The 24,795-nt window shown below is 35.4% G+C and overlaps 1 protein-coding gene across 1 annotated transcript in view; it reads right to left on the minus strand.

The window, feature by feature from the left end:
- Nucleotides 1-22,738, minus strand: part of LOC131166365 (DExH-box ATP-dependent RNA helicase DExH3) — an 82,939-nt gene extending 60,201 nt beyond the window's left edge. Inside the window, exons 1-6 of the mRNA XM_058124847.1 lie at nucleotides 22,656-22,738; nucleotides 22,334-22,544; nucleotides 21,459-21,613; nucleotides 21,289-21,376; nucleotides 11,138-11,356; nucleotides 7,109-7,204 (exon numbers count right to left, since the gene is read on the minus strand). Of these exons, the coding sequence (XP_057980830.1) occupies nucleotides 7,109-7,204; nucleotides 11,138-11,356; nucleotides 21,289-21,376; nucleotides 21,459-21,613; nucleotides 22,334-22,513 (738 nt within the window). The 5' untranslated portion in view covers nucleotides 22,514-22,544; nucleotides 22,656-22,738. The remainder of the gene's footprint in view (nucleotides 1-7,108; nucleotides 7,205-11,137; nucleotides 11,357-21,288; nucleotides 21,377-21,458; nucleotides 21,614-22,333; nucleotides 22,545-22,655) is intronic.
- Nucleotides 22,739-24,795: the final 2,057 nt, after the last annotated feature.

Genomic DNA, 24,795 nt, shown 5'->3' on the forward strand with positions numbered 1-24,795 from the left:
TAGATAATGAACAAACAGGGCAAACCGTCAAGGTGCATCAATGGTTTCAGGCAGAGAGCTAAATGGTTTTCTTACCTAAGGAAACCATCGACGGTTTGGGGAAACCGTCGACGGTTTGCGTTGGGTTCTAAACCCCAACTACCATAAAACGGCTAGTTTTCAAAGTAAACAAATATTTTATTTAGCCAACGGTCATATAACGGCTAGTAGCCCAATTTGCCTATAAATACAAGTCCAAAGACTTGTTTAAAGATGGATCTTAGTTATTAACATCTTTAGAATATCATTCACAAGCACTTTGCATTTAGTTCATCATCTCAAGCACTCAAAATCTCTTTTGCTCTCTAATCTTGTGTTGATTCATTACTTGAGAGATTTGTGGGAGGTTTGTGATGTATGAAATATCCACTCATCAAAGGAGCTTTGTTTGTAATTCTTTTTCATCTTGTAAGGGTTCTTTGTGAACCAAGTGTTAAAGGGATTGGTTCCCTTGTTTGGGCTCTTTGTGTGCAATAGGGATTGGTTCCCGTGTGAAGGTTCTTGGTGAACCGGATTGCAAGGGTTCTTGGTGAACCTTGCTGAAAGGCTCTGGGTGAGCAACGAGTAAAGGCTTCTCCGCTGGTGAAGGAGGTTGATAGTGGATTGAGAATCCTTGAGTGTGTCTCAAGGCATGGACGTAGGCAAGGGGCTGAACCACGTTAATATTGTTTGTCAAGTTTCTCTTCCCTATAGTCTTTGATTTACGTCTTGTGCATGATTTATTTTCTTTATATTGTGATATAATTGCTTGTATCTTGCCAAGATTTATTATTTTGCAGAGGAAAGCCTAAATACGAAAAAGAGTCCATTCACCCCCCCTCTAGACTCGACTCTAGGGCCAACAAGGGATATTAAATCCTTACTCACTATCTCCTCCCATGTTATTTTAGGTCTACCACTACCCCTTCTACTGTCCCCCACAGTAACTAACTCACTCTTCCTCACTAGTGCACTATAAGGCCTACGTTGCAAGTGTCCATACCATCTAAGTCGTCCCTCCCTTATCTTATCTTCTATAGGAGCTACACCTAACTTACTGCGAATATGTTAGTAAGCATACAAAGTCACTAAATTGTTTTGTAACCTTCTTTCTTGATTCTATGGTTATTTGATTTGAAGATAAGGAAGACAATTGACACAGGACATGAGGCTCATGGACTTTCCTACTTTGAGTCACTCTCTCCTCCTATTTACCACACAATTGCTGCCATACCACTTCATATTCATTGTCGCCTTGGTCATCCATCCTTGGACAAATTGAAACAGCAATTTCCTACCATGAGTGTTGTGTCTAGTCTTAAGTGTGTCTTGCTAGTTGGGAAAACATCATAGTGTTCCCTTTGCTTCCCAAGTCAACAAATAGGCAACTAGTCCTTTCATGCTCGTCCATTTTGATGTTTGGGGTCTTGGTCATACCACATCGAAATTAGGAGTTCGATACTTTGTTATATTTTACATGACTATTCCAAAATGACTTGGTTGTACTTAATGAAGATCGTTCTAAGTTGTTTCATATCTTTTGTGCCTTTTGTTCTCAAATAAAGACTCAATTTGATACACCAGTCAAGATACTTCATAGTGATAATGCTACAGAGTACTTCAGTACCCAATTAAATAGTACCTATATGACTAATTCTGGTATGATCCATCACTCATCTTATGCCCACACTCCACGATAAAATGGAGTTGCAAAATGGAATAATGGACATTTTCTCAAAGTCAAACATGCCCTACTATAGCCAAAATCCATTGATGGAAACCTTTTATCATCAGGTTCCAACCCAGAGTCTTTCAATAGTGCTATGTAGAGAAATTCAAGATAGAGTTGTGCACAAATATAATATAAAGGAGTACATATTCATCTCTAAATGTCGCACCAATAAGGTGAAACCAAAAGGGTAATTATGTCTTCGATTTTTATTTTCCTTTGTAACATGATGAGCATGAATAAAACAAAAAATTAAGCTTAAGTCCTAATATGATAATGTTATATATACCCTCTACAAGCACAAGAGTTCAAATCCTAAAGGACAAGCAAAAGCTCCATATCTTGATACATATTGTTCTCTTATTCGTATGTGTCAATAACTTGTGATAAAAGAAAAGTATTTATCACTCTTGATGAAAGAAGATAAAAGTTTGAGGCCTACGTCTCACCAATGATTTTACAAAATGTGACACGCTCATCACAATTGGGCAATGGGAACCTAAATGAAGTATGTACTCCAAGTTGAAGTTCTTCCATCTAAAAAATATTAGTTTAATGATTAAAGCCCACCAAATTGAGAAAGAATGAAAATTACTCCACATAAAGCTCTTTTTCCCCTTGTAAGATATGGGAGGATTTTCGGTGCAATCAGAGAGCTGCATTAGGATGATGTTATTCTCTTTCCTTCTTCTTCTCACCCCATACTTTTTTTGTCTTTTTTTTTTTTTTTTTTATGATATCTTATCATCCTTAACATACCTCTTCTTCTTGTCCAATTAACTATTCTTGTTTTATCCCCTGAAAAAAAAAAAAAAATTTGCAGGCAGACTTTTAGGACTTGATTCCATGAAGAAGGCTTGAAAGTTCACTGCCATGTCAATCTCTAAACATTCATTAGTCTACCAAACAAAATTTGATAAAAGCTAACATCCTTATCCTAAAAACCTAACTGCTTCACAGGGCAGCTGAAGAACTGTCAATATTATTCGATTACTTTTTCAGTTCAGCAATAATTGTCTACTTATGAATTTACAAGCCAGGTTCATAAGCAAACTCAGCATTGGACAGCAAAAGTACTTGTTTATTTATTTTAGATAGAAAAAAAAAAAAATTAATAAGAAAAACAAGAGAATTTCATTAGAAAAGAGGGAATATATATAAAAGGAGAATAAGAGGTCCTCCTACACAATAAAAAAATCAAAGAAAAGTAAAAAGGCAATCAAAATATCAATGCTTGTCAATTACATTGAATATCTAAAGAACATGCGCCTTTGGAACAATCAGCAGCAAAGGCCAAAGTGAGGCCAAATAATGAATCCTATCCCATAACAAAGAAGTCAATTTTTTCTTTGTAAACATGCACACATTCCATTCCATCCAAATTCCCCACAACACCACGGAAAAAACACGTCCACAATGCAGAGGCATCTTTACTCCTACCAATCCTAAAAAGGATGTGACCAACAAATCCTCCACTGACTCCCCATTGTTCTATAAATAAGTCAAATAACTCATCCTAAATTCCCCCAGAAAAAGCACAACACAAACTATGAGTAATTTTTACTGAACTATCAAAACATAAGGAACACAGATCTTAAGGTAATGCCTTTGAAGTTCTCCTACTCTACAACAGATTGTTGATGTTAACTCTATTAAAAACAACCAATCAAATAAAAGCCATAATATTTGAGGAAACTTTGGCCTTCCATATACTTCTATGGAGCAGAAAGGACATATTAGCACTAATCAACAAGAGCAACAACAAACCAAGCCTCAAGTCCAACTAGGTGGGGTTGGCTACATGAATCCTTTTTCCGCCAATTTACATGATCATAGATAATTTCCTCCGACAAATTCAGACTTTTAAATCCTTCCTCACTATCTCATTCCAATTTATTTTAGGTCTAGCCACATCCCTTCAACTACTTCTCACAATAACTAGCTCAATCCTCCTCACTGGCACACTATTTGGCCATAGATGCTTAAACCATCCGAATTGCCCCTCCCTTATTTTATCTTCTACAAGAGCTACGCCTAACTTAATGCTAATATGTTCATTCATTAATTTATCTTTTAGCGTTATACCACTCATCCACCTTTGCATTCTCATCTTGGCAACTTTTAGTTTTTGGATATGTTGTTTCATAATTGCCCCACATTTTGATCCATATAGCATAATTTGTCTCACACTCGTCCTATAAAACTTCCCTTTTAATTATAAGGGTATTCTACGATCACACAACATGCTCAAAGAACTTCTCCATTTTACCCAACCTACTTTAACTCTATGCATTACATCTTTTTCAATTTCTTCTTCAACTTGCATAATATATCCAAGGTATCAAAATCTACTAGTGTTATTGATTTCTTGACCATGAAGTTTAACCTTTTTCTACAATATTCATCCTACTATGGCTAAAATTACATTTCATATATTTTGTCTTATTTCTATTTATTCCAAAACCTCTAGATTCTAAAGTTTCTCACCGTAATTCTAACTTAGATTCTACTCCGCCCCTAATTTCATCAATCAAGACATTATCATCTACAAACAACATACACCAAGGAACCTCATTTTGGATGCTCCTAGCAAGTTCATCCATCACTGGAGTAAAGAGATAAGGGCTCAAAGCAGAACATTGATGTACACCTATTGTGGTTGGAAATTCCCTAGCCTCCCCACCTGAAATCCTAAAGCTAGTCAGACTCCATTAAACATATCCTTAATGACATCAGTATACTACTACATACGCCCTTTTTTTCCCTAAGTACCCTATCATACATTTCTCTAAGTCAATAAAAACCATATTAGCACCAATAAAATGATCATAAAAAGATTTACAAGAATAAACCCCAAAGAATCTAAAACCCACGACCGACTATCCCCCTCACTTTGCTCCAAGGACAAACAATAAATATGAGGAAGGAAGACAAACAATGCAATGTTATCCACCCAATATTTATCCCAAGTGCAAACTCAAGAACCATTACACCAAACAAATATAGTATAGCGAAAATGAATATACAATAAAGAGGAAAACAAACCCTAGTTAAGAGAAAGAAATAAAATACAATTATAGCAGTAAAGTCTTCCAATCCTGCTGAAAATCCTCCAAACATGTATTCTTAAAACAAACTGCACTAAAAGCCCAAAAGAGATACCAAGTTCCAAATCCTGTCCCAAAGTAAAGTTGAAGAGAACTTCTTTCCAGTGAAAATACACTCATTCTGCTCTGAGCAAATCCCCCACATAACAGCAAAGAGTTCACAACTCTTCAAAGTTACAGCATCCTTACTTTTCCCAAACCCAGAGAAAGAAAAATCAATAGAACTTCCACCATCTTTGGGTACACCCAACCATCTCCAAATAATCCAAAATTCCAAACAATCCAATCAACTCCACATGCACCGATGTGAGAAAACGGATAAGCTATAAATAGATGAGATACAATCTCTGAACTGTTAAAACACGAACAGGGGCAATGCCTTTGAAAGCCCAATACTCTGCAATCGAGTGTTGGTGCTTAACTCTAGCAAGGGCCACCAACCAAAGAATGCCTTGATCATAGACCTTAGAAGGGACTTTTGTCTCCCAAATACGATGACCAAGAATGGAAGAGATATTAGACCTGATAGTATGGCAAACAAAGGATTTGCAAGAAAAATCACCTAAGGATTCCAAAAGGCACACCCTAACATCCCTCCTATTAGGAACATTACAGTTCTTCAACACACAAAGCAAAGAATAAAGCACCTCCAAGTCCCTATCATTCAAAGTTTTAAACCCCATTCTAAAATGGAAATCCAAAAGACAATCTAATATCATGGTGAAAGCAAAGATGATGAAATAATGGCATTATGGGCTGAAGAAAGATGATAGAGATGAGGAAAAATATTTAACAATGCTGACAGCCCCGCAATCCTCCCAGACATCAGTGGATCCAGTAAGAGCTCGCCCCCACTGAAATTTTGGAAATAAAAAGGGATAATATAGTAAATTGAAGGCTGCCTCACTGAAAATACAAAGTTTTCCCCCACTTACAATATATTAAACATGAAAAATAACAATTTTATGCAAATTAAAAAAGAGAGAGAGAGAGAGAGAGAGAGAGAGAGAGAGAGAGAGACAAAGCCTTACTAATTAACCCAGACAAACAAGGAAATTTCACTATTTAAATTTCCAACCTTTCATCCTTCCTTTGCGCCAAATTAATTTTGCACTTCAAGGCCTTAGGCAACAGCTGTAGTTGGCAATGTTCACTGTCTGGCACTGCAGCTACAGACTACAGTTACCGCTGTTCTCTCTCTCTCTCTCTTACAGATTTTAGAAAAGTAAAGCATGCTTCTTAGGACCTTTCTTGGCACAGGCTCATGGACAACAGCTTAATATTTTAATTTACTATATGTGTTTTTGTCTTTTTACATTTAGTCCACTATTTTTTGTTTTTTCTTTATTTTTTCTTTTTCCTTTTTCGGTTAGATACGTTTCAAAAATTTTTTTTTATTTGAAAAATTAGGCAGTAGGCCAGTGGCTTGTAATTAAAGCTTGCAATGTTAGAATTTTTAATTTCTTTTACATTCTATTGTTCTTTTTTTTTTTTTTTTTTTTGCTAAATATTGTTCTAATATTTGAATTTGGGAATTGGGCAGTGTTAAATGTTAAGATATTATGTATATGCATTTTAATTATTTTGCTTAAAAAATACAAAAAAGGCATTTAATAATTTATATATTTTTTGCCCCCACTGATAAAAAATTTCTGGGTCCACCATTGCTCCCAGAATCATTCACAAGAATCATTTCCCAATTTATCTTTAGTTAGAGCACTAAAAAGAGAGTAAACTTGCGAAATGAACCTTCATGGGCACCAGATGAGCATCTAAGGCCCATATTAGTATCCCAACAATGGATGTGTCTCCATGCGCTCATAAGGACTATCACTGCTTATTACACATCTGGCAACTTACCAAAAGTATGGAGAACTTATATAACTGTAGAAACATTTCTCATAAATCATTCTAATTATCTTTCTCCTTCCCGCATATAGAAAATGCAGTCAATTAAGATGAATCAAGCCAAAGAAAAATTTAATGTAAGAAGCAACTGTCTTATTTGAAAATTGAAAATAAAGCAGTAGTAAAAGCTTTTAAAATGGGACGAAAATAAACAAACAGATCCCATGCAAACATGCAATGGACCAAGAACATAAAGAGAAATGAGTTGGAGAAAAAAATAGACAAAGGGCCATGCAGAACATTCCGCAAAACAAAAGCATGTATATGTCTACATAAAGACTGCTTTTTGTTTGACATGCTAGGCTGAACATCCAACCAGGAAAATCTATTAGTTCAAATGTCAAACCTGATTCTGTGCAATTGCTTGGAGCAGCTTTTCCTTCTCCTTGAATGCAGGGAGAGATCTCCGAAAATCTAGCATTCTCCTTCCTTCAGGTGATTCCTATGTATAAAATAGCATGTTCCTTTAGAAAGGTGACCATATTAATACTAATGCTTGCTGCAAGTGAGGAGATCTAATAAAGCAATTATATGTGTGATGTGCTAGGCTTCTGATGGGACTAATGAGCACTTATTTCTTCATCCTCAGGTGCTAGGAAACTTTGGAGTAAAATTTTCTCCTTCACTGGTGGCATGTGAGACTCCTCAAGCAGTGGATGGTTTTATATTGATGAAGTTTTGAGGGTCTGGGAGAAGAAAGGGCAAGTGTTGTTGAATTGTACTTAAGATGCCTTTTTTGGACTTTACGGTGAAGAGGAATGCTACGAAATTCAAGGCTCAAGCAACACCTGCTTACTTGTTATTGGAAGGCAGCTCATTCATAATTATTACATTTTTTACAGTTCTTGTGGTATCATGTCTCTTGTACCTTTCCTTTCTTCTTAATAAATTGATTCTTCTATCAAAAAATAAAGAAGGAAAGGAAGAAATGCAACGATATTGAATGGTAGATAAAACTATGGAAAAAATAATGTTTGAAAAATAAAGACAAGCTCCATAAACAGACACTGCAAAGTGTTGCTGATATTTGCTGGACAATTGAAGAGCATTGATGGAGGAATATAAGAGTTGAATACCCACCACAAGGTTCATGTCATCACCCCAGCAAATATCAAAAAGGATGGAACTTTATGGGATGAGAAAAAATCTAAGGCCAGTCTCTTGAACAAGAACAATCAGCAAATGGACTAATCAAAGTCTCAGCCTGAGGTGTTCAATCCTTGGGAAGTTGCTTGGGATGTTAACCACAACCTTGGTCCTTAGGTCAACTCAAATTTATGCAAGTTGAGACTGGTTGGAAGGGAAGCAACAATTACGGATAGTGATGACAACGGTGTGCATTAGTCAGGCAACCCAACCTGCTCCACCCTTATCAAAATAGATCCACGGAAGTTTTTTTGTTTTTTCAATAAACAAAGAAATTCATCAAGAGAAAAAAGAAACATGCACATGGAAGTTAAGGAATCGTACAAACAATAGAAAAAATAAAAAATCCACAAAACAAAACTAATGAAACAACGCATCCACAAAAACAAAGCATATTGATTAATGAAATATCTCCAAAAAAAGCCATTAGCTACACCAAGGCACCCACTCCATATGCCAAAGCAGTATACAAATACAAGTTGCATTATCCTTGCAAATTCTTGCAGTCCCTGCAAATGATTTTTTCACCAAATTGGGATTATGAAAAAATGAAATTACAGAAATGGGGTGCCCCGCCAAACATAATACAGAAGCGGGGTTGCTCTTGTTTAGAAGATGCGGGCATGAGTGGGCCCACAAAAAATGGTCGGATTCTTGTCCACATGTTCAACTCTCGGACACCAGAAACGGAGCAAGGCCCAGGTGGTGGGTTCCATGGCATGCTGAGCAGAAGGTTGGCAAGTCAAATCATTGGAGGAGGGAGAATCGAAGTTGGAGGATTAAATTATTATTTTGCAGGGATGAGGGCTGTTGGGTGTAAGCCTATGCAGAATCGATGAGCCTTTCTGTCGCCCAAGACGGATCTGATGAAGCAGTGGGTGATAGCCAACTTTTCGTTGTTGTCAGAAACACCAGGACATTGGTGGCAGGGGCATGATCTAAGTGCTGCATGCCTCACGTGAGTTTGTGTCACAGTGTTAAGCCATACCCAACTGTAGCAAGTACATTCTTAGCCGATCTTTGTCTTCCCTGAATTTTGACAAACAATGGAGGCGACAATCAATGCTTTCATGGAAGGCGCGAACACCCGATCAAAACGTACAGGAGTTCAGAAGGATTATGCCTATCTCATTGATATTTCAGATACAACTAATGAACGAGTAGACACAAGATGATTATTATACACTATTAGACTATTGCCTGTACCTAGCAAGCCTATATATGTTCTAATCTCGGACACTGGAAATGGAGCAAGGCCCAAGTGGTGGGTCCCATGCCATGCCAAGGGGAGGGTTGGCAGGTCAAATCTATTGGGGAGGGCGGATTGATGTTGGAGGTTTAAATTATTATTTTAAAAGAAGTGGGGCTGTTGGCTGTAAGTCTGTGCAGAAAAGGGTGTATTGGTTGTAGCTAGCAAGCCTATATAATTATATACATATAATATATATCATATATTTATTGTAATATATCTTATAAAAACCATCATATAAAAATATGCATATAGAATATATACAATAATATGCAATAGATACACATAATATGGACACACACACACACACACACACACACACACACATATATATATATATATATATTGTGTGAATTAGCACATAATGTGCACATATATAAATACAATAATATGCACATATAATTTAATATTTGTGAATTAACACACAAAATTGAATTTTCATTTTTAAAAATATTATAATATTATGATTTTATTAAAATTTTGGCAAAATAAAAATTTTTAAAATAGAATTTCAAATTCACACACAGAAAATCTAGATTGAAAATTTTTAATTTATTTAAAAATTTAAAATTCTAATTTGAAAAATGATTTATATATTCAATTCTGAAATAAATTAAAAATTTTCAATCTAGATTTTGTGTGTAAATTTGAAATTCTGTTTTCAATTTGAAAAATTTTACATCTATAAATCATAATTTTCAATTTGTAATTTTCAATTTTAAAATAAATTGAAATTAATAAATCTAGATTTTTTGTGTGAATTTGAAATTCTATTTTTTAAACTTTCTGTACGTTGCCAAAATTTTAATAAAATCACTTTAATATTTTAAAAATAAGAAATTTCAATTTTGTGTGTTAATTCACAAACATTAAATTATGTGCATATTATTGTATTTGTATATGTGCATATTATGTGTTAATTCACATATATAACATATATATATGCATATAATATAATATATATATATATGTGTGTGTGTGCATATTATTGTATTTATTCTATTTGCATATTTTTATATGCTAGCTCTTATAAATATATTATGTTAAATAATGGAGAGTCTAGAAGATTCAGAAAGAAGAGTTGTCTATCAATATGATATATATGATTTGCATATAATTATATAGGCTTACTAGCTACAGCCAACACACTCTTCTGTATAGGCTTTCGCAACAACCCAATTGCAAGAGCGGAGCTCTACCAACTGAGCTATATCCCCCCCGAGCCAAGTGGAGCATGCATGAAGGAGTCAAATGCTTCTTCTATTCTTTTCCCTGACCCAACCCCGGCAACCCCCAACGATTTGACTTGACAAACCTCCCCTCAGCATTCAATGGGACCCACCACCGGGGCCTAGCTCCGTTTCCAATGTCCAAGAGTTGAACATGCAGACAAGAATCCGGCCATTTTTTGCGGGCTCCACTCATGTCTGCATCTTCGAAAAGGGAAAAACCCTTCTGTATTATGTTTTGCAGGCACCCCATTTCTGTACTTCATTTTTCCAGAACCTCAATTTGGAAAAAGAAACTCCGCAAACAAATGCATAAAATGATAGCAAAAACTGTTCACACCTAAAGATGGAATAGGACAGGCTTCAGCTTAGAAGGAATACCTGAATAAGGTAGTCAAGCACAGGGTGAGAGGGGGTTGGAGAACAACCAATCCCATCCTGTTCCAATTATATATTACAAAGAAAATACCATTTTTGCACTTCTAAATTTTCTTGTACCTGCACTACAATAGGAGTAGGAGGGCATCAAGGTTGCGGATGTCTAAAACTCTGAATATTTAGGAGAAAATCAGTTATTATGTTTTAAATATAACGTTCTACCTTGTGCACTTTTGGTCCAAATGATGAAAAATCAAAGATTCAAAATTTTACTCCTAAATGCTCTAATTTATTCTTAAAGGGCGTGCATGTTTTAAAACACATTAGAAAATCTACATAGTTAAAAAAAATTTAAAAAAAAAATGAAATACACCTGCCAAACTCTCTGCATATTACGCATCCGCAGACTCCTTCGTTGAAGAATCTTTTCCATGACAGACCCATCTAGAAAAGAATCTGGATTCTCATCTTCAGGAGGATCAACAGCCTTAGCATCAGCAAGGCCAACCTTTCCAGAACTTAATTGCATTCTATCAAGATGTTCCTGAAGTAGACCCTCCACCCTCCTTTGCAAGCTTAGTGGGATAACCACCTGCACAAATGGAGCAACAAAGTCTCAAGTCTTCCATAGAACAAAAAATTTTCTAAAACTCAAAAATGAAATGGATATCTTCTGGAGTAGATAAAGTTTTAGAGAGAAAGGTTTTGGATAAGATGGAGAAAGTGGATTAAAAATTATCTACCTCCTTTTTTATTTTTTGGATAAGAATAGAGGTTGTCTATCTTCTGCAATCTTTTCCATTATGGTAACTGGAGAGCTAATGAAGGACTGCTGCCGCCACTTAGGCTGCCTATTTGGCACACTTATTTTAGGCATAGGCGGAAGCTAGGAATTACTAGTTAAATTTAAGAACTATGCTTGTTTTATAATTTCTACTTACAGCATTTATCTAAATATGTTTTTACTTAACTATAGCTAATTTAAGTAATATGCATGTTTGTAATATACCACCAGTTGTGCAATTTGAATTCAATTAGAAACGTCCTTCCTATGTTTGTCTTCTTCTTCTTCTTCTTCTCTCTACTTTCCCTTCTACCAGTTGTTCTATATCAAAATTTGGAATCAAAGGAAACCCAATTCCATTCCCACAGCCTTCAACTGCTGCAAGCATGAACCTTTGGAGAATTAGTACAAACTGACGTTACTGTTATCATCCTGCATAGCTGACACAGAAATTGCATTGGGAACAACTGTTCATTTTATCAGTTCATCAGTTACCTATCTTTTGAATGGTATTGCTTATCTGTGTAAAGGAAGGCGCAAAGGTTTAACAAATAATAATAATAACAATAAGTAAGAAAAGCAGATTGCAACTGTTCAGCCCCTCTTTTCAAACACCATTTTCCCAGATGTTTTTTGCACCAACATAACAATCAGAATCAAACCAGCCAAAACCTAAATTTCCGTTGCAATTCAACGTCTAATGAGATATCTTGCACTGGGAAAAAAAATGTCCAAGCCACTGCCCTTCAAGTTCAAATTTGGAAACTGTTCTAACTTGTAGTTTCTAATTATTATTGGATGTGTGAAATGTAGAACCACTTGGCCACTGCCCTTCAAGTTCAAATTTTGGAAATTATGTTTATTTTGTAATTTCTAATTATTATTTTACTTATTTTCAGTCCTCCCTTCCCTTCCTCCCTCCCCACTCTCTTCAATTCTTTTCACTCTTGTGGCTGATGTCTATAATGAGAGGGGTGAATTGAGGTTTAGTCAAGGGGAATAAGATAGGATTTGGGATGCGTATATCCCACTTTGAAAATGACACCATTCTTTTCTTGTTGGAAGATATGGATTGTTTCATTGATGTGTTTACCATGTTGTGGATTTTTAATAAGTTCTTATAATTTTGCGTATGAATTTTTTGAGGAGTGGGCAGGGGGATTGGGTGTATAATTGAATGTTCTTCCACTTTATGCTAGGGTGGCAAATTGTCCTACCTCGAGTTGGTCTATTAATTACCTTGATGCTCCTTTAGGTGGCAATCCCATAGAGTCTTTTTGGGAACCCATCTATGTGAGTCTCCACAAGGAATAGTTTTAAAAATTGGTGCACAACAGCTACTAAGGCCATTATGTAATGGTTTTGGTGGCTTACAAGGCGATATCAATGAGGTCCTTTGATTCACAACCCTTATAGCCGTTAGGGTCAGTAACTAGGAAGCACTGACACTAGCACAAGACATGGATACCACACAATACTGACACGGTGACACAAAAAATTCAAAAAAAAAAATGAGGATACAACATGCAGGGATACATTAATTAATTTTTATCAGTTAAGAGAAATTTATATTAGCAGGGCATCAAGGGGATGCCATCTCAAGTTACAAAACATCAACCACTAACATCAAGCATTACATTAAGAACATTACTAAGCAAGCTGGAAACAACAGCAATTTACTGCTTTGAAGGCTCTCTTATTTCGTTCTTTCCAAGCACCCCAAAAGATGGAAATTTTGATTCAAAATGAAATATAAGCACCACTCATGCAAAAATAAACAATTACACACTTTACAAGCCAGACTTGTACAATTATCAGCTACAATCACATTATAGAATATTGGTTGAATAACCAAAAAACAACTCAAAGGCATGCCTGATGATGAGCAACAACAGATTATTTACAAAGAGTGGCAAAATGACAGTGACTTTACAAAGTGGGGGAATTTTGGGGGTTGAGAGGTCCAACGATGATCTACAAGTCTGATGTAGTGGGGCTAGGGCTCCAAAGTCCAACCACACCAGTGTCAAAGAACCCAACTCTCAATCTTAACCTATCCTCTTTCTTTTTCTTTTTTTCGGGAGAGGGGAGGGGTGTTAATAGAATTAAAGGAAAATGCAGTTATTCAATGCAAGAAGTATCCTGAAGGTGTCCTTGCCGTGTCACAAAGTGTCTTAGCCGTGTCCAAAAATATAAATTAATTAATTTCTGTGTTGGGAATGTGTCGGTATCTGACAAATGTCAGACACAGACACTTCAGGCTTCCAGAAGTGTCCATGTTTCCTAGGCTCTGTTATGCTGCTGCAGCGGGCAGGCCGTCATGGACCATTATATTATTGGCTGTGAATGACTAAAATAGGTTTTTGTGTCCTTTTTCTACACCTTTTTTTGTCTTTTCCTTTTATTAAAACATAGAACCAATTTTAAGTTGGTTTATTTTTTAGTGTGCTTTTATTAAAAAAAAAATTCGGTTCATTTTCCTTGACATTTAGTTTATACCTTTTAATAGCTACCATTCAAATAAATCCAACTTTTTTTCACATTAAATAAGACATGTTCATATTCTAAGTTCTTTCAGTTTTCGTGTCTTCCTTACACTTAACTTGGAGACAATACAAGCTAGTTCCTCCAATCCTTACTTAAATTCTGAAAACTAGCTTCCCTAAGAATTTCAAAACCAGCACACCATAAAGAAGCCATATACTGAATCTTTCCCACACCAGTAATCAATCTAACTTCTTCCCAGAAAATATCCGTGCATTACACTCCAGCTGTATACCCCATAAGACCGCAAATTTACCACTCTTCCATAGAGTGTCCTATCCTTCCTTCTCCCAAAGCCAATGAATGAGATGGCTAACAAGTCTTCCACTGAAAAGGGGCATACCCAACTCTCTTCCATAATACCAAGTATGTTGTTCCCTATCCTCCATGCAAAATTGCAATGCAAAAAGAGATGGAATGCTGTCTCAGAATTCCTAAAACAAAGCACTCAAACATATGCGGAGAGAGCCTTCAAAGGTTTCCTAGTCTACAGCAAGATATTGGCATTAATTTTACTAAGCACAATCAACCAAGTCAAAGCTTGTATTTTGGGAGGAATTTTGACCTTCCAAATAATAAAATAGAGAGGAAAAGGAGAATTGGAATAGGTCAAGAATTCATAGAACGATTTACATGTAAAACACCCCTGATAGATCCAGAGACCAAGAACAAACATCCCTTCCCAAGGATAAGTTGCAATTGTTGAATAAGAGACAACAAGAAAGACAAGTCCACCATCAACCTATCGTTTGGAGATCTGCTGAGATGAGATTCCAAGATACCAAAGAGCTACTCACATTGTCAACAGAAAAAAAAAATAACTCTATTCAGCTCAGAGCATAATCTAAAAAGATGAGAAAAATAAGTGGAGAAAGAAACATTCACAAGCCATGGCTCTTTCCAAAAACGAACCCAGGGACCCCTCCCCATCTCTAATTTAGTGTGAGGGGGGGTAAAGAATAAATCTGGGAAATAGAATTGCATGGACTCTTCAAAGAACCTCAAACTAGCTGGTATCCCACCCATTCTCATCCAACCCTAACTTGCTTCATATAATTCTATGCCACTGGAATTATCTTCTAAGGGGAAGCGCCATAACTATTTAGCTAAAAGAGCGGTGTTTTTGGACACCAAATTACCATGACCAAACTCCCCCTCCTTTATAGACCTAGAAACCTCTGCCAACTCACTAAATGTTCCCTAGTCTCCCCACACCAGACCACAAGAAATTTCTTATGATTCTCTCAAGCTTACTAGCGATCCCCACTAGAATCTTAAAAACAGAGAAGAGATACAGCGGAATTCTAGAAAGACAGACCTAAATAAGCACAATTCTATCCCCAAGAGAGAAAGGACCCCCTTCCAACCATCTAATCTCTTTGTCACATTTTCCACCACTAGATTCCAAAAATCAGCCGCTTTAGGACTCCCTCCCAAAGGAACCCCTAAATAAGTAAGGCCAATACAATAAACCACACCCCACATCTATATAACCCAATCACTAGTTCTCTGGACGGGAACATTTAAGGCTGCTAACCCACACTTCCCATATTAATTTTGATCCAGGAACCCTCTCAAAAACATAAAGACTACCCAAATTTCTCCTAAACGAAGGGCTATGATCATCAAGGAAGAAAATGGTATCGCCAGTAAATTAAACATGAGAAACCACCACCCCCTCCGTCCCCACAACTAACCCCTTTACCAAACTGCTATCAACTGCCCTATCCACCATCCCACTCAAGACATCAGCTACAAGGACAAACAAAAAGGGAGATAACAGGTCTCCTTGTCTAATGCCTCTCCAAGCAGTAAACCAAGAGTTGGGTTCACCATTCACAATAACAGAGAACCACAAATTCGACAAACAGCCCTATTCCACCCAGGCCAATGCTCACCAAAACCCTTTTTCACAAAGACCATATCCAGGAAGCTCCAACTCACTCTATATTTTTCTTTTTGCTCTTGTTTAAAATACGAACATGGTCTTAAATTCCACGAACTTGTCAAAATTTCAGGTTTCCGTCACCCTCAAAATCGAAATGGCAATCGATTTCCTTCTCGCATAATTTCCATTGAAATTTCAAAGAATCATCCAAAATTTATCAAAATCTCAAAATTTTAGCGAAACTTGTCGAAATTTTAACTATGCAATGAAATTTCCTCAGAATTCAAATGAGAGATTTAGGAGGGAAATGAAATTTCTCTCTTAATTTTTTTTATTTTTTTATTTTTTTCGAACAAAAGATTATTACAAGTGCTTTTGAAATGATAGGAAAAAATAAACTTACAACAACATTTTATTTATCCATTCATATCTAAATTATCATTATTTGTATGATAAATAATTTCATTTGTATTATCTGAATATGTTTAATACACATTATCTTACAAATACCTTTGATAGACATACTATATTACAACTTATCCACCCCATACACAATATAAATCTATTTAACTTGTAATATATTAGTCTTAAAACTGTATTATTATGTCAATTAACCATTTCTAAAATTTCACAAAGAATTTCATTTGTATTATCTGAATATGTTTAATACACATTATCTTACATATAACTTTGATACACATACTATATTACAACTTTTCCACCCCATACACAACATAAATCTATTTAACTTGTAATATATTAGTCTTAAAACTTACATTATTATGTCTGTTAACCATTTCTAAAATTTCACAAAGAATTCCATGATTTCCTACTGATTTTCATTATTTTTTCCAATCAAAATTGACATTGAAATTGAATTTTTTGTTGAAATTTCTGTACTTTTGGATCTTCGAAATTTGAGTCAAAATCAAAATTTAAGACCTTGTACATGAAAATTTTCTTTTTTTTTATTTTTGCTAACAAAAAATCTAGTTAAGACTAAAAATGTGCAAAAGATGGCATTGTATATTTTATATTTCTTTATATTTATGAGTTCTTAGTTTAAACTTCATTTATAATCAATAAAGTAGTGAAAATTGAAAAGTAGCAAATGCATGTTTCTTCTCACCAATGGCAACTAAAGCAGCCAAGATGGCATATATGATCCAATACTAGTAATATATGTTATATTCATATTGATTAATTAAAAATCATTTAAAGAATTAGTATATAGGATTATGGGATCAAAACAAGTGAATCTATGAGTCATCAACAAGTTTAATGCAAAAAATGAATTCATGGATATGGTGTCATTACCCATGATATAGTGTCTACAATAGTTGCAACTATTACACCATGACCATTGCCCTTATTTAAACCCATGCTGAGAGGTTGGATGTTTTCAAGAGGGCTGGTTTTTTACATTAGGGGCACATACTAATCTTATTCAAGCTCATCTCTCCTTGTCCCTTTGTATTACCTATCTTCATATAAAATTCCTAAGCAGGTGTTTTATAAGATAGAAAAGTAGAGAGCGATTATTCATGGTCAAGTATTTAAGCTTATGATAGGGTGAGCTGGAGTTTCTTGGACAAGGATATGGCTATAAAAGGCCTTGGCCTCTGGTGAAGGAAATAGATTAGAGGGTGTTTATCTTCTGTAGTCTTTTTTATCTTAGTAAACAACAAGGCTACGTCTTGATTTCGTGCGTCTAGGGGTCTAAGACAAGGAGATCCCCTCTCTCCTTTTGGTTTAGTATTGTGGTGGACGTTTTGAGTAGGATGGCTAAGAGAGGTATAAATGGAGGATTGGTGGAGGGGATCAAGGTAGGTTTATAAGGATTGCATCATTTTGTGTCTTTAGTTCGCAGATGATACTATTCTCTTCCTATCAAAATAATGTCGGTTGCTTCTCTAAATTGTTGACAATCTTATAGTTGTTTAAGAAAGCGTCTAGGCTGAAAACTAATTTCTCTAGGACTGGTCTAGTGGGTCTTCGTATTAATGTGGACCCCTTTTTTAGACTAGCTGGTTAACGCCGTCTTGACTTGGCCTATTACTTATTTAGGTGTCCTCCCAGGTGGTAACCCCAATGTTGACTCTTGCTGGAACCCTGTTTTGAGAGAGTGGCTAGGAGATTGGACAGGTGCAAAGGAGCGTTCTTCACTCTAGGGGGTCATATTACCCTCATCCACACTTGTTTATCTTCTATCCCTTTGTATTATAATTTTCTTTTTAGAATCCAAGCAAGATTGGCGCCTGAGAAGTTAATGAGGGGATTTCCTATGGCTGAGTGCAGGAGAAGGTAGTAGATATCATCTTGTAGGTTGGGAGACAATGTGCCTAAAAGCGAGGGAGGCTTGGGTTTTGGTAATTTGGTGTCCAAAAACATTTCTTTGATGAGTAAATGATTATGGCGCTTTCCTTTAAAACCTAATTCTCTTTGGCATAAGGTAATTCATAGTATATTAGAAATACTACAAAATGGGTGAGATCTTAAAGTGGGATTTAACATTACTTATTCAAGTCCTTGGAAGTTTATATCTCAAATTTATGATTACTTCCTCCTAAAGTCTAGTATTTAGTGGGTAATGGGGAGCAAACTCACTTTTGGGAAGACCATTGGGTGGGGGAGATGCCTTTGTCTATTGCATCACCTCGTCTTTTTCGATTATCTAATCTTCATAATACCCCTACAAAGCGGTTGATGTTTTGTACCTTAGGATGGCATCCCCTTGATGCACTACTAATATAAATTTCTCCTTACTGATCAAAGAAATATGATACCACTATTTCAGTTTTTCTTCTTTTCCAAGAAGATAGCCATTCTTGGAATTTCCATTTTGGGAGGAAACTTAATGAGAGATGAGTTGGCTCTCTTGACCAAGTTGCTCGATTCTTTTCATGTTCAATTGAAGAGCGATAAAAGGGTTTGGAGCTTAGATACTTCGGGGAAATTCTCTTGTAAATCTTTTTTCTCTTACTTGATTCGTGACACTACTGCAGATAGTTTTGCTTTGTACCCATTGATTTAGAAAGTGAAAGCTCCCTCAAAAATAAAAACTTTCATTTGGACTGCAATACTTGAAAGAATCAACACCAATGATTTTCTTCAAAAGAGACTTGCGCACATCTATTTCTTCATTGTTCTTTCACGTTGGCTATTTAGAATAAATTATTTGGTATATTTGTGAAGACCAAGTTTGTCCCTACACATTGAAACCATTTTGTGCCATCACGTTTAGGGAATTTGGTAAAGGTAAGGATAGAAAAGCTTTATGGCAATGCACTCTATGCCTTTTATTTGGTGTGTCTAGTTGAAGAGGGACACCAGAATATTTGAAAGTGTGGATACTGCTAACAATTTTCTTTGGAGTAGAGTGATTTATCTTGCACTGTAGAGAGTCTTAGGCCTCTCAACAAATGGATTCTTTCGTTGGGTTTCTTTGGAAGACCTGGGAAGAGGGATTGGTTGGCTTTACAGCATTGAGTTTGCTTTTGGGTTTAGATTGTGATCTTTGTAATTAGTTTCTCTTGATGTAAAGGGATGACTTTTTATTCTCCCCATTTTGATGTAAAGGGACGATTTTTTATTCTCCTTGTTTTTTTTTTTCCCTTTTTCTTTTCTTTTTTCTTTTTTTGTGTCATACATTTTGCGCTCTTCTAATAACTTTCTTTGTTCATCAAAAAAATTTAATGGTCTGATAGGAGTCACAAAACTAGGAATCATCTTGTGAGATGGGAGACTATTGATAGGTGAGTAGGTCTAAAACTCTTAGAAGGAGGGAGGGAGAGACGGAGGGAGGATTGGATCTAGGTAATTTGGTATCCAAGTAGATTTTCTTAGTGAGGAAGGGGTAATAGCACTCTTTTTTTTTATTTTGGAGCTTGACTCTCTCCTTGGAAAAAGGTAATCCATAGTAAGACTACCATTTAATAGAATGTGTGGGTATGTGGGATGCTAAAGTCAAATCTGGTATGACTTGTGCAAGTCCCTAGAAATTAATTTCACAAACGTCCAATCTTTTTCCCCACATGTTTATTATTGGGTTTGGGGTAATAGGAACAGTATCTGATTTTAAGATGAGAAATGGGTGGGGAGGCTCCTTTAGCTCGAGCTTTTTCCCATATTCTTCATTTGTCTAGCCTTCATGATGTTCTAGCCTCTGATTTTTTTATTTTTTTTTTCTTAATTTGCGAACCATGGAATCATGGAATTTTCACTTTTTCACTTTTTTAAGCAACTCACAGGGGGAGAGATGAATGAACTAATCCCGTCATCAGATATCCTTAGTTCCTTTTGTACATCTTTGGGGAGGGATAAAAGAATTGGGATTAGGATTTTTTCAAAAACTTTTCTCTCAAGCCTTTTTCCAATCATTTGACACATGAGCCTAGAGCTACTCATTTTTCCCTTACATTAATTTATTTGGAAATTAAGGGCCTGTTTGCTTGTGTAAAATAATTTTATTTTCCAATTCAATTTTCCAAAGAAATACAAAAAATGTCACCTTGTTTTTCAATTTTCCAATTTTTTTAAAAAAAATTAGAAAACATCATTTATTGTTTTATAAGTTCTACATATACAGGAAAACCATTCAACAAGGTGATACTTTTGTAATCCTTTGGGAAAACTCAAAAAGGAAAATGAAATTAATTTTTTTCCACAACTAAAAAGGCCTTAAAGTTCCATTTAAAATAAAGGCTTTCACTTGAAACCGCAATCTTAAATAAACTTAGTACAATGGATTGCTTTAGAGAAGAAAGCAAAATAAGACTGTCACCATTAGTGTGCACTGTATTTTGGTAGTTGAGAGACTTGTACACATTGTTCTTACTTCAAGTATGTAGAATAATCCATTTGGTGTTTTTGGAAATAGTTGGGGAAGGAGAATGAGATAAAGACTCTTTGGAGGTGCACAATTCTTGCAATTATTTAGCAATACAGATGGAGAGGAATATTTTAATCTTCAATAATAATGGTACTACTCCTGCATGGCTTGTAGTAAGGTGGTCCTTTTTTGCATCACTTCGGTGTTCAATAAATGGCATTTTTAGAGGCAGCTAAGGTTGGATTGCTTTACTTCATTAACATTGTTCTATGATTATTTTTCCTTTTTTCTTTTTGTTGGTATCCTTTCTTCTCAGACTGGAAGATGGCATATTCTCTAGGCCATATTTTTATTTTCTCTTTTAATAGAATTCTCTTTCCATTTCATTTATATATTTATCAAAATTAAAAATAAAAAAATAAAAAAAATAAAAACATTGAATGAAATGCTTTCTAGAGATCACTCGCTAGTTCTTACCTCCCTTTGTGGTCGCTTATCATCAAGATCCGGTCTGTAGTTGGGGAGTGGAACCTTGCTTGCAACCACCACCTTACCATACATTTCACTAAACATCCAGCCAAGTATGATATAAGGTTAACCATATTCTTTCAACCAGTAATAAATACAATACAACGAAGTGCTTTTACCTATAAAGTCCCATCCTATTGGCGAGGTTAGAGATTTGCTCATAGTCTCTCCTATCTCTTTTATCTCTTGACACGATTTCTTGGTCATGCTCATTGCGTAACAGCAAGCTGAGTTTCCATTTCCATTCATCAATGTTGGCCACTGAGGAAGATGCCTGCCATCCACATAATGTTTCAGCTTTACAAATTTCTTGATTTTTTTAAACTTCTAATTGACAGCAATCTGAACTGGAATTTATGCAACTCAAAACCCATCATAGAAACCAAACTTCAATATACAAAAAGCTATTTTTTGAATTCACATGGAAACCTCAAAGTATCTGCAACTTTGTGTAAAGCTATCAATTCCACAATTATTCCTGATGGAACAAAACATGTGCACCACCCACCACCCTATGGATTGATGATTACAAAACAAAACTGAAAAAATTATGCTAAATTTAAAAGCCCTCTACTTGTTAGAGGATATTACGCAATATCGTGTAAATTAGCAGAAAAAAAAAAAAAGTCATATGGCCGGAACAAGTTAAGACTTGGTTGTTGCTGTTGTTGTTGTTGTTGTTGTTGTTAAATGGTGCAACGAAAAAAAAAAAAACACATGATAAGAATCCAAACATTTGAACTGATATAAACGTGTTTTCCAGCCATCAGAATCTCATCAACTAAGTCAAATAATTATATTTAGTCCATATCCAATTCATTCCTTCTTCTTTTCTACATCGCCTAGTCACCAAACAAACAGGGCATAAAGCATTGAACTTCTCCATTCCCAACCTAAGAAACAATTACCCAATCAGAACTAAAAAAATTCGTTTCTTTTCACTTCTTTTCCTCTTTGGAGAGGAGCTCGATTTGAATTAAAAGGGCAAACATACACTATGGGTCTCAAAGTCGCACTCGTACTCATCGTCGGAGAACTGCTCGGCGGCGTAGGAGCAGAATCTGCGGCGCGTGGTTCGAAGGGCAGCAAAGTAAGCATTATGGGTCGTCAGCAATCTCCTGTGGTTGGAAGAAGCAGCAGACAGCAAAAGAAACCCTAGCCTGGACTGCCGCATTCTAGCAAGGGGCTCCTGAGCATGGCTCCACCTTTAAAAAACAGAACTACTGAGCCAACGCATTGTATATAAATCGACACAAAAAAGATACTTCGAAACGCGATTAGGGGGAGCGAGAGAGAGAGAGAGAGAGAGAGAGGACCTCCGGCGTCGGAGTTCCACACACTGCCTGTCTGAGAGCGAGGGGGGAATAGGAGATGGTCGGGGAATGAAAGCAAAACAGGAGACCCTTCTAAAACGGCGTCGTTTTACGGTGCAAAAAGGATTACATTTACGCCCGGCTCCATGAGGTTTGACGTAATTACAAGATCCCAAATTTTACCTCCTGTTTGTAATTTATCGTATAATAATAAAAATATCATACTATTTTTAAAATTTTTCAGCATATTCATAGGGGAATTATATAAAATTACTAGAGAAAAAGGTATATTTTGTGATTATTTTAAGAAAATAAAATTAAAAAAAATCTCAACAACTAAGCAAGCATTAAAGAGCATTATTAATCCAAAAAAAAAATTCTTCTTTAACTAGTATATTTTTATTTTTGGGGTAATATTTAGGTTCCATTTGGAACTCAGAAAATATTAAAAAAGAAAAAAAATATTAAGAAATTCACATTTTCATTCTTAGTTATTGAGAAAAGAGAGAAAAAAAAACTAAATTCGTAAACAAAATTTCGAGTTTACACATCACTAAATTTAGTTTTTCTTAATTTTTAATCATTTTAAAATAAACTTTCATTTTAGACAATATTTGGGTTCCGTTTGGATCAACAATTCTAGTTGGGAAAAGGAAAGAAAAGGAAATAAGGAGGAAACCGATTTTCTACTATATTTTCCCTCGGTTCAAATACTAATAAAAATGAAAATTTATTTTAATGTCGTTAAAAATTAAGAAAAATTAAATGTAAATGGTGTCTAAAATTATATTTGTTCATAAATTTGAAATATTTTTTTGTTTTTTTTTTTTACTTTCCTTGAAAAAAAAAAATTCTTTTGTATTTTCCTTTCCTTTCCTTTTTAAAGATTTTCTAAGTTCCAAAAGCAGTGTTAATAGAGAAGGAAAATATACGCAAAAATGAGTTTAATTGCTATTTATTTTCCTCTCATTTCCTTTTTCCAAGTAAAATTATTGACCTAAACAAACTCTTAGGCTTTGATAAAACTTCACTCAATTATAGCATACTTTTTTTCTAAAAAACATATCATTTTTTTAGATGTATTATTATTTTTAAAATTAAAATGTTTGTGCCAAAAATAAAAGAAGTAGCTATTTTTTCACTTTAATCAGCAAAATTTTCAGTTTTACTCATTCACAAATACACAAACACATAAGATTGTACATGCGACGCACACATGTCATGTCTGCACATAAGTTGTTGCGTTTATATGTAAATAAATTATAAAATATAACATTGCAAATGAATAACTATAAGATTATTATATATCAAGCTGAAAATGGCAAGATAGGCACTTCCATAAGAATAAGTGCATGAAGTTATTAACTGCTCAATCATAGAGGGATTTTAATGGGTGGAGAGGAACGCTCACTCACTGGTTGTGACTGAAACTCAGTGAAAATAAATACAACAACAATGTATTTCAATCTCAAAATGGATACAAAGAACTTCAAAAATAAAGCTCTCTCTCATGCTCACTGGCTTTACACTCTCAAACACCACATTACATTACACACACACACTTCTATTTATAGCAGATACTAAACCAAAATAATCAACAAATGTGGGAGCAAATCTTCAACGGAGGTGGGCTAGTAGGTGGAGTAGGTTGCCTACCGATTCTAGAGAAATCAACAGCGGTGGGCTGCCGGCCATCTCCAGTCAAGTTTACTATTTCAACATTCCCCCTTAAACTTGACTCTTTGTCATTCCGAGCATTGTCTTCAGTCTTGCAAGAATATCATGCTTGAGTGGTTTTGTGAAAATGTCAGCAATCTGATCATATGTTCTGCAAGATATCAACTCCACTTCTTTATTCTTTACATGCTCCCTAATAAAATGATATCGAGTATCAATATGTTTGCTTCTTTTATGGTAAACTGGATTTTTCGCAAGTGCAATCGCTCATCGGTTGTCGATGTAGACTTCTATGGGATTATTTTGAAGAAATCTCAGATACTTCAGTACATTTATAATCCATATACCATAACAAACAGTTGAGCTGGCAGCAACATACTTAACTTCACATGATGATAACGTTACGATGGGTTGCTTCTTCGAAGACCATGTAAACGTTGTATCTCTCATGAAAAATGTGAATCCC

The sequence above is a fragment of the Malania oleifera genome, chromosome 10 (genome assembly GCF_029873635.1).
Source record: "Malania oleifera isolate guangnan ecotype guangnan chromosome 10, ASM2987363v1, whole genome shotgun sequence".
Lineage (NCBI taxonomy): Eukaryota > Viridiplantae > Streptophyta > Magnoliopsida > Santalales > Ximeniaceae > Malania > Malania oleifera.